The 12,699-nt window shown below is 43.4% G+C and overlaps 1 protein-coding gene across 1 annotated transcript in view; it reads right to left on the reverse strand.

Annotated features, from left to right (window-relative positions):
- CECR2 (CECR2 histone acetyl-lysine reader) overlaps positions 1-12,699 on the reverse strand; it is a 221,925-nt gene that overhangs the window by 19,012 nt on the left and 190,214 nt on the right. The window contains exon 8 of the mRNA XM_081083531.1: positions 11,457-11,610. Coding sequence (XP_080939657.1) covers positions 11,457-11,610 — 154 coding nt within the window. The remainder of the gene's footprint in view (positions 1-11,456; positions 11,611-12,699) is intronic.

Here is a 12,699-nt window from a genome sequence, read left to right on the forward strand (position 1 = left end):
GCAAATCGACCGAATGGTAGAATGACCGGTCACTATGACACGCACTGAGCATCAGGGGACAGACGCTAAATGCAGGAGCTGCCCCCTGGTGGTCAGTGAGCTCCCACAGGGGGAGCGCTGCTCAGCCAGAAGTCCTAAGCTGGGCTCATGGCTGGCGAGCGCAGTGGTGGTGGCCGGAGCAGCGCTGAGGATGTCCGACTGCTGGCTTAGGCCCGCTCCCCATGGGCTCCTGGACTGTGAGAGGGCGGGCGCAGGCCGGGCTGAGGTGCACCCCCCTGAGTGCACTAGTGCATGTAAGTTCCTCTTGCAGGCCCTCACTCCGCCTTCCCTCTGAAATTCATCAGCCTGTTCCATGCTTCTATGTCGTTGGTTCTATTTTATTCACCAGTTTATTTTGCTCATTAGATTCCACATGGATGAGTGAGATCATGTGATACTTATCTTTCTCTGGCTTATTTTGCTTAGAATAATACTCTTCAGGTCCATCCATGCTGTTGCATATGGTAAGAGTTCTTTCTTTTTAACAGCTGCGTAGTATTCCATTATGTAAATACAAACGTTATTTTTTAAAATTTTATTTATTGTTGAGACTATTATTACATATGTCCCCATTTTTCCACACTTTCCTCCTCCAAACACCCCCCTGCCCCAGGCCCTCACTGCCCCATTGTCTGTGTCCATAGGCCATGCATATATGTATACAAGATCCTTGGTTGATTACCTCTCATGCACCCACCCTCCCCTGCCTTCCCTCTGAGATTCCTCAGTCTTTTTCATATTTCCATGTCCCTGGATCCACTCCGTTAATCAGTTTATTTTATTACTTAGACTAGAGGCCTGGTGCACAAAATTCGTGCACTGGGGGTGGGGAGGTGGTGGGGGGAGGGACAACGACAAGGTGCAGGGAGTGGGCCCCTCAGTCTGGCCTGTGCCCCCTCACAGTTTGGGAGCCCTGGGATCGATCGCCCCAAAGAGGTAGGCCTTGCCCACACAGCTGGGGCTCCTTGATGGATCGCCTCGCAGAGGATGGCCCCACATACTCGCTGCAGCACCACCAACGGGTAGACTGGGCTTCCCTCTTTGAGGCAATTGATCGCCCCTGCAGAGGGAGGCCCGGCCATCCACTGCAGCCCACTCGTCGGTGGCCTGGGCCTCCCTCTACAGGGCAATCATGCGATGGTGCTCCACAGAGGGAGGTCCCACCCACACACCACAGCCCTTGGGTCGGTGGCCTGGGCCTCCCTCTTGGGGGCAATGTCTGGGCCCCCGACCAATTGTATTGCACCCGCCTTGGCTGGCCTGGTGCCAGTGGGTGTCATAGTGTGGTTGTCCAGAAGGTTGTCCTGCTGTTCAGTCGATTTGCATATTACACTTTTATTATTATAGATCCCACATATGAGCGTGATCATGTGATACTTGTCTTTCTCTGACTGACTTAATTCACTTAGCATGATCCCTCTATGTCAGTGGTTCTCAACCTGTGGGTCGCGACCCCTTTGGGGGTCGAATGACCCTTTCACAGGGGTCGCCTAAGACCATCGGAAAACACATATATAATTACATATTGTTTTTGTGATTAATCACTATGCTTTAATTATGTTCAATTTGTAACAATGAAAATACATCCTGCATATCAGATATTTATGTTACGATTCATAACAGTAGCAAAATTACAGTTATGAAGTACCAACAAAAATAATTTTATGGTTGGGGGTCACCACAACATGAGGAGCTGTATTAAAGGGTCGTGGCATTAGGAAGGTTGAGAACCACTGCTCTATGCTCTCAAAGGGTAAGAGATTTCTTTTATACTGCTGCAAAGTATTTCATGGTATAAATGTACCACTCATCTACTGATGGGCACGTGGGCTATTTCCATATATTAGCTATTACAAATTGTGTTGCTACAAAGGGGTGCATACATTCTGGTTTGTATTTCAGGTTTCTTAGGATATACTCCTAGAAGTGGGATCACTGGGTCAAATGGAAGTTCCATATTTAATTTTTTGAGAAAACTCCATACTGTTTTCCATAATGGCTGCACCAGTCTGCATTCCCACCAGCAGTGTACTAGGGTTCTCTTTTCTTCACATTGTTGCCAGGACTTGTCATTTGTTGATGGTAGCCATTCTGACATGTGTGAAGTGATACCTCACTGTCATTTTAATTTGCATCTCAATAATGATCAATGACTTTGAGCATTATTTCATGTGTCTCTTGGACATGTGTCTTTGAAGAAATGTCTATTTAGGTCCTTTGCCCATTTTTTGATTGGATTGTTTGTCTTTCTTTTGTTAAGTTTTATGAGTTCTTTATATATTTTGGATATTAACCCTTTATCAGATGTGTCACTGTCAAATATGTTCTCCCATACAGTGGGCTACCTTTTCACTTTGTTGATGGTTTCTTTTGCTGTGCAGAAGGCTTTTATTTCAATGTAGTCCCATTTGTTTATTTTCTCATTAGTTTCCTTTGCCTTTGGAGATGTATCTGTAAACATATTGCTACATGAAATGTCTGAGATTTTGCTGCCTATGGTTTCTTTTAGGATTTCTATGGTTTCCTGACTTACATTTAAGTCTTTTATCCATTTTTAGTTTATTCTTGTATATGGTGTATATTGGTGGTCTAATTTCATTTTTTTTTGCATGTACCTGTCCAATATTCCCAGCACCATTTATTGAAGTGACTATCTTGAGTCCACTGTATGCTTTTGCCTCCTTTGGCAAATATTAATCGAGTGTAATGGCTTGGGTCAATTTCTGGGGTCTCTGTTCTGTTCTGCCCGTTCTTATGCCAGTACCAGGCTGTTTTGATTATGGTGGCTTTGTAGTATAACTTGATATTGTGATTCCTCCAACTTTATTCTTTCTCAAGATTACTGCATCTACTCGGGGTCTTTTTTGGTTCCATATTCACTTTTGGATTATTTGTTTTAGATCTGTGAAATATACCATTGGTATTTTGATAGGGATTGCATTGAATCTTTAGATTGCTTTGGGTAGTATGAATATTTTAATGACTAGAGGCCTGGTGCACAAAAATTTGTGCCCTCGAGGGGGGGGGGGTGTCCCTCAGGCTGGCCTGTGCCCTCTCACAGTCTGGGACCCCTCGGGGAATGACCATCTGCTGGCTGAGGCCTGCTCCCTAGGGGATTGGGCCTAAGCTGGCAATCAGACATTCCTCTGGCAGCCTGGCAGCCCTTGGGGGATGTCCACTTGCCAGCGGGGAGCAGACCGAAGCTGCAGTTGGACATCCTTAGCGCTGCTGAGGAGGCAGGAGAGGCTCCCACCACTACTGCTGTACTGGCAGCCATCAGCCTGGCTTGTGGCTGAGCAGAGCTCCTCCATGTGGGAGCAAACTGACCACCAGGGGGCAGCTCCTGCATTGAGCGTCTGCCCCCTGGTGGTCAGTGTGTGTCATAGTGACCAGTCATTCCCAGTCTTTCTGCTGTTAGGGTCAGTTTGCATATTACCCTTTTAGTATATAGAATAGAGGCCTGGTGCACAGGTGGGGGCCGGCTGGTTTGCCCTGAATGGTGTCCCGGATCAGGGTGGGGGTACTGCTTGGGTGCCTGGCCAGCCTGGGTGAGGGGCTGATGGCTGTTTGCAGGCTGCCCGCACCCCCTTCAGGGTGGAGGTCCCCACTAGGGTGCCTGGCCAGCCTGGATGAGGGGCTGAGGGCTGTTTTCAGGCGGGCCAAGCCTGCAACTGAAGCTCCCAGCCTCTCTTTTCTTTTTTCTTTTTTATTCTGGGATTTATTTACCTTCTGTAATTGAAACTTTGTTGCAGCTCCAGCTCCGATGCCCGACTGTCTGAAAGCAGGTCTCTGGGTTTTGTTTCGCTTCTATAATTGAAACATAGTTGCATTTCAGAGCTGTTGCTTTCAGGCTCAGAGCCGGGCGCAGCAGGTGGGGAACCTTGGCTTCCTTCATTGCCGGGGCAACCAAGCCTCATGTTCACTTCAGCTGTGTGGCTGCCGGCCAACATCTTGGTTGGCAGTTAATTTGCATATCACCCTGATTAGCCAATGGGGAGCTAAGCAGAGGTATGGTTAATTACCATGTTTGTCTATTATTAGATAGGATGTTGATTCTAACAATCCACGAACATGGCATATTCTTCCAATTGTTTATATCATCCTCTATCTCTTTTTTTCCATATCCTGTAGTTTTCTAAGTACAGGTCTTTTACTTCCTTGGTTAAGTTTATTCCTAAATATCGTATTATTATTTTTTTTGGTAATGGTTAATGGAAATTTTTTTGGTCAATCCTCACAGGCTATTTTTTATTGATTTTTAGAGAGAGTGAAGAGAGAGAGACATACACACATTGATTTACTGCCTTCGTACATGCCCAGACCAGGGCCAGGGATTGGGCCTGTGACCGAGGTACATGCCCTTGATTGGAATCGAACCTGTGACCCTTTAGTCCACAGTCTGATGCTCTTTCCATTGAGCCAAACACACTAAAGTGGTTTTGTTTTTTTAGTTTCTCTTTCTGAGAGTTCATTATTGGTGTATAAAAATGCCATAGATTTCTGGGTGTTAACTTTGTATCCTGTTATGCTGCCAAATTCATTAATTAAATCTAGTAGTTTTTTCATAGAGTGTTAGGGCTTTTTATGTACAATACCATATTATCTATGACACTCATTTCATTATTAAGTGACACATTTTCAGAGAAGGCTCTCTTAACAATCTTTTTAAAATGCTACTTATGTTACTCTTGTATCACTAAACCAGTTTTATTTTTCTTGAGATTACTCACCACTTTCTATGGTTTTTCAATATTTGCTTACTGTTTACCCACCATTACAACGTAAACTCTATGAAAGAAGTATCTTATTTTATTTAAAACTATATTTCCACAACAGTGCCTGGCAGAGAATGGGTGCTCAAAAAATATTTGTTGATTTAAAGAACAATCTATAACAGATATCATTAATCTTGCAGGTATAGAAACTGAGCCACAAAAATAAATTTTGGACCTCTCTGTATAAATTAAAATCCAAACTGACAGGGGAGAACCAAGATGGCGGGCATAAGGTATATACCTGTACGTGCCGCCCCCCCCCCCACAACCACATTAAAACTACAACTAAAAGACAAAATGGCTATCATCCAGAACCACGGGAAAGCTGGCTGAGTGGAAGTTCTACAACTAGAAGGAAAGAAAAAAGCGCATTGAGACAGGGTAGGAGGTGTGGAGGCGCCAAGAGCAGAGGTACGGAGGTATGTGAAATGGATACAACTGGATGCGCTGTTTTATTCAAGTGGAAGGGAGATACAAACTCCCGATTGCACTGAACTCATTTCCGGCAAGACTCTGGGGACCCAGACTCCTATGGGGAGAAACTGGACTGTCTGGCAGTGGGTCGGAAAGCGAGGGTGGCTTTCTTGCAGAGCTCCTCACAGAGATCATTGTTACTGTGGGGGTGCGAGACCCAGAGACACGTAGACAGCTGACAGACAGCCATCGCTCTTTACTCCGCCCTGGTGATTCTTTGAGACCCCGCCCCACCCAATTTACAACCCCACCCAAGCTGTGCACAGCGGTGCAAATGAATTGCCTGTCCTTTAGCAGTCTAACCTAACAAACTGCAGCTGGGTCAGAGAGCTCCAAAACTTCCAAACCCCAAACAAAGAGAAGAAATCTGCAGATCTCGTTGTAGCTCCTGCTGGGTGGACTCATGCAATAGCTGACTTTGCACCTCCTTGGAGATCCAGGAGCCAGTGTACCCAGTGGTCAGATACCAGATTTCAACTCCTCACATCCGTAAGTGACACATCCAAGAGGGAGACTCAGTGAGCACCAAAGCCCCACTGAAGCAAGTCCTGCCCCATAAGGGTGTCTCCAGCACAGCAGCTTTTCCACTATAGACACTGCGGGTCCATGCAGTCAACTGGCCTGGAGGTCATTTCCTCCCAGGGGTACGAACAGCAATCAAGGCTTTACTACAACAAGACTGCGCACCCAGCACACAAAGGGGTGCACCAAGAGTGTCCACCTCAGGTGACTGGGGAAGCTGAGCCACTGGGCCCAATAGGACACCTACCACACAAAGCCACTCTATCAACACAGCGAAGCAGCAAAAATGCAGAGACAAAGAAACATGTCACAAATGAAAGAAATGGAGGAAAGCAAACTACTGGATATAGAGTTCAAAATCACAGTTATAAGGTTACTCAAGAATCTTCTACAAACCTCTGAGAAACTTAGTGAGACCTCCGAGGAACTTAGTGAGACCTTCAAGGATCTTAATGAGAATGCCAAAAAAAATGAAAAAGGACCAGTCAGAAATTAAGCATACACTAACTGAAATAAAGAATAATATACAGAGATCCAACAGCAGACTAGAGGATATCAAGAATCAAGTCAAAGATTTTAAATACAAGGAAGCAAAAACACCCATCCTGAAAAGTAAAAAGAAACCAAAAATATGAAATCAATGACAGAGAATCACCGATCAGCTGCCTTCCGCAACCCCCCCCACCAAAGGGGATGTGCCTGCAACCAAGGCATATGCCCCTGACCGGAATCGAACCTGGGACCGCTCAGTCCCCAGGCCAACGCTCCATCCAGTGAGCCAAACCGGCCAGGGCTAAAGAGAGAATCTTAAAAGCAGCGAAAGAAAACAGTTAGTTACCTACAAGGGAGTACCCATATGACTGTCAGGTGATTTCTCAACAGAAACCATGGAGGCCAGAAGGGAGTTGCAAGCAATATTCAAAGTGATGAATAGCAAGAACCTACAACCAAGATTACTCTACACAGCAAAGCTATCATGTAGAATTGAAGGTCAGATAAAGAGCTTCACAGACAACACAATGCTAAAGGAGTTCATCTCCACCAAACCAGGATTATATGAAATGCTAAAGGGTATTCTTTAAGAAGAGGAAGAAGAAGAAAAAGGTAAAGATAAAAATTATGAACAAAGCGACAACAAATACATATCTATCAACAAGTGAATCTAAAAATTACATCAATGAAAAAAAATCTTGATGAACAGAATAAACTGGTGAATATATTAGAAGCAGGGGCATAAAAAAATAGAAGCAGTGGAATAACAATTCTCAGGGGGAAGGAAGTGTGAGGGGTGTGGGTAGAGATTGGACAAAAATCTTACACCTATGGATGATGACAGTGGGGGGGGGGGGTGGTGGTAAGGGCAGGGGTAGGGTGGGAACCAGGTGGAGGGGAGTTATGGGGGGGAAAAAGAGGAACATCTGTAATAATCTGAACACTAAATATTTATTTTAAAAATAGTTATATTTAAAAAAAAACCCAAACTGACAATAGTGTACACAATAATAACCCCATTGAAAAATATATAGACATAAAAATATATAGACATAAAAGCCACAGTTACCATCTAGAGCAGGCGTTCTCAACCTGTGGGTCGCAACCCCTTTACGGGGTCAAATGACTCTTTCACAGGGGTCGCCTAAGACCACTGGAAAACACATATATAATTACATATTGTTTTGACTGAGAAACCAAGATGGCGGCATAGGTAAACATTGGAAATTGTTGCCTCGCACAACTTCAAAAATACAACTAAAAGACAAAACGAACATCATCCAAAACCACAGGAAGGCTGGCTAAGTGGAAATACTACAACTACAAGGAAAGAGAAAAGCACACTGAGACTCAGAGGAGGTGCGGTGTGAAAGTAAAGTGCAGAGGTACGGAGGTGCATGCGGAAAGGGCTGGCAGCTGAGGACGCGGCTCACTTGGAAAAGGCTGGCAGCCGAGGACGCAGCACACGTGGAAAGGGCTGGCAGCTGAGGATGAGGTTGTCTTTTTCAATCAGAAGGGAGTCTGAAGCTCCTGACTGCTCTGAACTCTAGTTCCGGGCGAGTCTCTGGGACCCAGACTTATACAGGAGAAACTGGACTGTCTGGCATCGGTAGGAACTCGAGGGCAGCTTTCTCTCAAAGGTACTTGCAGTGATTACTGGGACACTGAGACTCAGGGCCTCTGAGGGTAGGACTGAGGAGCTGCCATAGTGGCTTGCTCCACCCTGTTGATCCCCGGAGACCCCACCCCACCCAAGCTGTGGGCAGAGGCTTTTGCATATGAAAGGCCTGGCCCTTTGCAATCTGAAAATTACCTAACCAACTGCAGCTGGGTCAGAAAATCCCAGAACTTCCAAAAGAAGGCCCAAGGCCCCACAGCAGCTTGCACTGCTTCACAGCTGGGCCTCATATGAGCACCTCCAAACCCCAAACAAAGAAGAGGAATCTGCAGATAGCTCCTGCTGGGTAGCCTCAGGAAGAGGCTAAATTAGTACCTCCTTAGAGATCCAAGAGCCAGTGTACCCAGTGGTCAGAGTGGGATCATCCAGATTACAACTCCTCAGATCCAAAAGGGACACACTCAGGGGGCAGACTCAGTGAGCAATCAAAGCCCCACTGAAGCAAGTCTTGCCCAGAAGGGTGTCTCCAGCACAGAAGTTCTCCCACTGCAGACACAGCTGATTCTCACAGCCAATTGGCCTGGAGGTCAATTCCTCCTAGTGATACCTACAACAATCAAGGCTTACCTATAACAAGACCGTGCACAAAACCCACAAAGGGGTGCACCAAGAGTGTCCACATCAGGTAACTGGGGAGGCTGAGCCACTGGGCCCTATAGGACACCTAACACAGAAAGCCACTGTATCAACACAGGGAAGAATAAAAAATGCAGAGACAAAGAAACAGGTCAGAAATGACAGAAATGGAGGAAAGCAAACTACTGGATATAGAATTCAAAACCACACTTTTAAGGTTTTTCAAGAATTTTCTAGAAACCGCTGATAAATTTCGTAAGACCCTCAATAAATCTAGTGAGACCCTCAAGAAATCTAGTGAGACCCTCGAGGATGTGAAAAAGGGGCAACTAGAAACTAAGCATACACAGACTGAAATAAAAAATATTATACAGAGTTCCAACAGCAGACTAGAAGATCACAAGAATCAAGTCAAAGATTTGAAATACGAAGAAGCAAAAATCACCCAACCAGAAAGACGAAAAGAAAAAAGAATCCAAAAATATGATGATAGTGTAAGGAGTCTCTGGGACAACTTCAAACGTACCAACATCCGAATTATAGGGGTGCCAGCAGAAGAGAGAGAGCAAGATATTGAAAACCTATTTGAAGAAATAATGACAGAAAACTTCCCTTACCTGGTGAAAGAAATAGACTTACAAGTCCAGGAAGCGCAGAGAACCCCAAACAAAAGGAATCCAAAGAGGACCACACCAAGACACATCATAATTAAAATGCCAAGAGCAAAAGACAAAGAGCAGCAAGAGAAAGAAAGTCAGTTACATACAAGGGAGTACCCATATGACTGTCAGCTGATTTCTCTACAGAAACTATGCAGGCCAGAAGGGAGTGGCAAGAAATATTCAAAGTGATGAATGCCAAGAACCTACAACCAAGATTACTTTATCCAACAAAGCTATCATTCAGAACTGAAGGTCAGATAAAGAGCTTCACAGATAAGGAAAAGCTAAAGGAGTTCATCACCACCAAACCAGGATTATATGAAATGCTGAAAGGTATCCTTTAAGAAGAGGAAGAAGAAGAAAAAGGTAAAGATACAAATTATGAACAACAAATACACATCTATCAACAAGTTAATCTAAAAATCAAGGGAATACATAATATGATGAACAGAATGAACTGGTGATGATAATAGAATCAGGGGCATACAAAGGGAATGGACTGACTATTCTTGGGGGGGAAAGGGGTGTGGGGGATGCGGGAAGAGACTGGACAAAAATCGCGCACCTATGAATGAGGACAGTTGGTTGGGAGTAAGGGTGGAGGGTGGGGTGGGAACTGGGTCGAGGGGAGTTATAGGGGGAAAAAAGAGGAACAAATGTAATAATCTGAACAATAAAGATTTAATTAAAAAAAAAAGTACACCTATGAATAAGGACAGTGGGGGGGAGGGTAAGGGCAGAGGTCGGGGTGGGAACCAAGTGGAGGGTAGCTATGGGGGGAAAAAAACAGGAAGAACTGTAATAATCTAAACAATAAAGATTTAATTTATAAAAAAATTACATATTGTTTTTGTGATTAATCACTATGCTTTAATTATGTTCAATTTGTAACAATGAAAATACATCCTGCATATCAGATATTACATTACGATTCATAACAGTAGCAAAATTACAGTTATGAAGTACCAATGAAAATAATTTTATGGTTGGGGGTCACCACAACATGAGGAACTGTATTAACCCTTTTTGGTCCAACATGGAGGCTGACTTGACAGACCAGGAGCTAGGAACAGGTCCAACGTCGAGGGTGAGGTCGACACCGCAAACCGGTTCAACATTCCATCCCGTCAATTAATTTGGACCACACTGTTTGAATTCCAAAAATAAAATTGGACCGCAAAGGGTTAAAGGGTTGTGGCATTAGGAAGTTTGAGAACCACTTATCTAAAGGAATTTAAATCTAGCACTGGAAATAAAACATGCTAAATCTTATAATTTGGATATACTACAGAGGCTAAGACAAAGGCTATATCTGCAGAATAAATGCAGTAAGGATTTTAGAATGAAGAAATAATCAAGGCACGAATTGGGTTAACATTTTAAGAAACACAAGGCACTAAAGAGGAATGGGAGTATACATGCACATCGGCCCATACAGTGTGCTTCAGTGGGTGGGTGTCGACCCATTAACCAGGAGGTCACAGTTCGGTTCCCTGTCAGGACAAATGCCCAGGTTGTGGGCTCGATCCCTAGTGTGTGCGTGCAGGAGGCAGTCGGTCAATGATTCTCTGTCATCATTGATGTTTCAATCTCCCCCCACTTCCTTTCTGAAATCAATAAAGATATTTAAAATAAAGCTTTAAAAATACATTTATTTAAAAGAAAATAAATATTGGTCAGTATTCAAATAAGCCAAATGATGTTATCACATGACACAAGAGGTTCAGCTTATAAATATAACTGCTACATAACACATCTAAAGACAGTTGTTATCCGTTGCTATAATTTCATGACACTAAAACTATGACTCGAACCCAAGCTTGAGAAAACGCTTTGCCTTCTAATATTCTAGATATGTATAGTTTCATGGAGCTGAAAAAAAACCTCTAAGGCTTTTCTTGAGCACATTTCATTTGTGTTCAAAATAATTCCTGTGAAAACAGTTGTCATCAATACTTTAAGTTTTTCTCTATTCTATATAAGGGACCTAGCTGAAATGAGAACAGACAAGAGAATGAAAGAAAGACACACAATGAAAAAATACCAGTGTTTTAGCAGGAATGCAATGGCAATGAGATGGTATCTAGATGAATAAAGTAGACAGAATAGAATTTACAAGTTAGAAGTTGCCGGAAACAGCTTAGTTAAATGACAGAACCCAGTTTGATTGGCTTTGGTTATAGGATTACTATTACCATGACACATGTTCCTTCCAGACTACACAAAAAGCCCACATACCTTCCACTGCCTTGACCTTTTCCTCCAACTCTCTTTTCTTCTCTTCCTTTAGCATCTGCTCTTGCTCTTTCTTCTGCACTGCTATAAGAAGTTGACGTTCTTCTTCCTCCTCTTTGCGCTTCTGTTTTTCTATTCTGGTAATCATAGGAGTCTCCTGTGAGGAGCCAGTAAGTGTAGAGTCAATATACAACAATGTAAAATGCATTCTTGCCCTGACCAGTTTGGCTCAGTGGATAAAGCGTCGGCCTACGGACTCAAGATGTATTCTTCACTCTGAGTTGATTTGATTTTTATTGAATTCAATCTATTTAATCCTATCTAATAATAGACAAACAGGGTAATTGACCATACCTTCGCTATGCTTCCCATTGGCTAATCAGCGAGATATGCAAATTAACTGCCAACAAAGATGACAGTTAATTTGCATATGTAGGCGGGAAGCGGCAGAGCGAAGAATGAAGGCGGCTCCGGCCGGAGCAGGGAAGGCTTTGAAAGCAGCTCTGGCCGGAGTAGCGAAGGCTTTGAAGGCGGCTCTGGCCAGATCGAAGGCCTGGGTCCCCGGTGCCGAAGGAAAACCAGTGCAGGTAGCCAGGGGAAGGGAAGGCCTATTGCACGAATCTTTTCGTGCAACAGGCCTCTAGTAAATAATATTAGATAGCTAGAGAATGTATAGCATACTTACAAATTCGGTTTTATCACCTAAAGAATACATATAACATATATGTAAATACACTAACATTAAAACACACCGGAGATTTTAAAAATGGTACAAGTTTTGGGCCCAATGGCTTATGTAATTTGTAGTCTTTGGGAGGTAATATTATAAAGAATACACTGAACTGGAGAAGAACAAATTGAGGCAATTCAGAGACCTTTTTTACAGCTTTAATGTTGGATAAAAGTGAAACCTGAAAAAGTATTGTCATCTAAGTAAAAGGATGAAAAATATTCACTAGACAGAAAACAATCACAATTTCAACATTGTACATCACTCTGAAACCCTTAACTTTTATACTTTTCTTTAGTAGTAAAACAATGAGTAAAATTGGGGGGATGGTAGTAAGGACCACTGTTTTGCGTTAAATACACTGGGAATTTGCCTAAGGAATCTAATAAAAGAAAAAGTAAACAAACACACAAAAAAACAGGACAACTATAATTTATTGAAGATTTACTCTGTATATTTCCCAAAATAAATAATCTGCTTTGGCTCACTAAGTCAGAGAAAAGGGGTCCAGGGGAC

This window comes from Myotis nattereri (genome assembly GCF_964212035.1).
Source record: "Myotis nattereri genome assembly, chromosome: 2".
NCBI classification, from domain to species: Eukaryota; Metazoa; Chordata; class Mammalia; order Chiroptera; family Vespertilionidae; genus Myotis; species Myotis nattereri.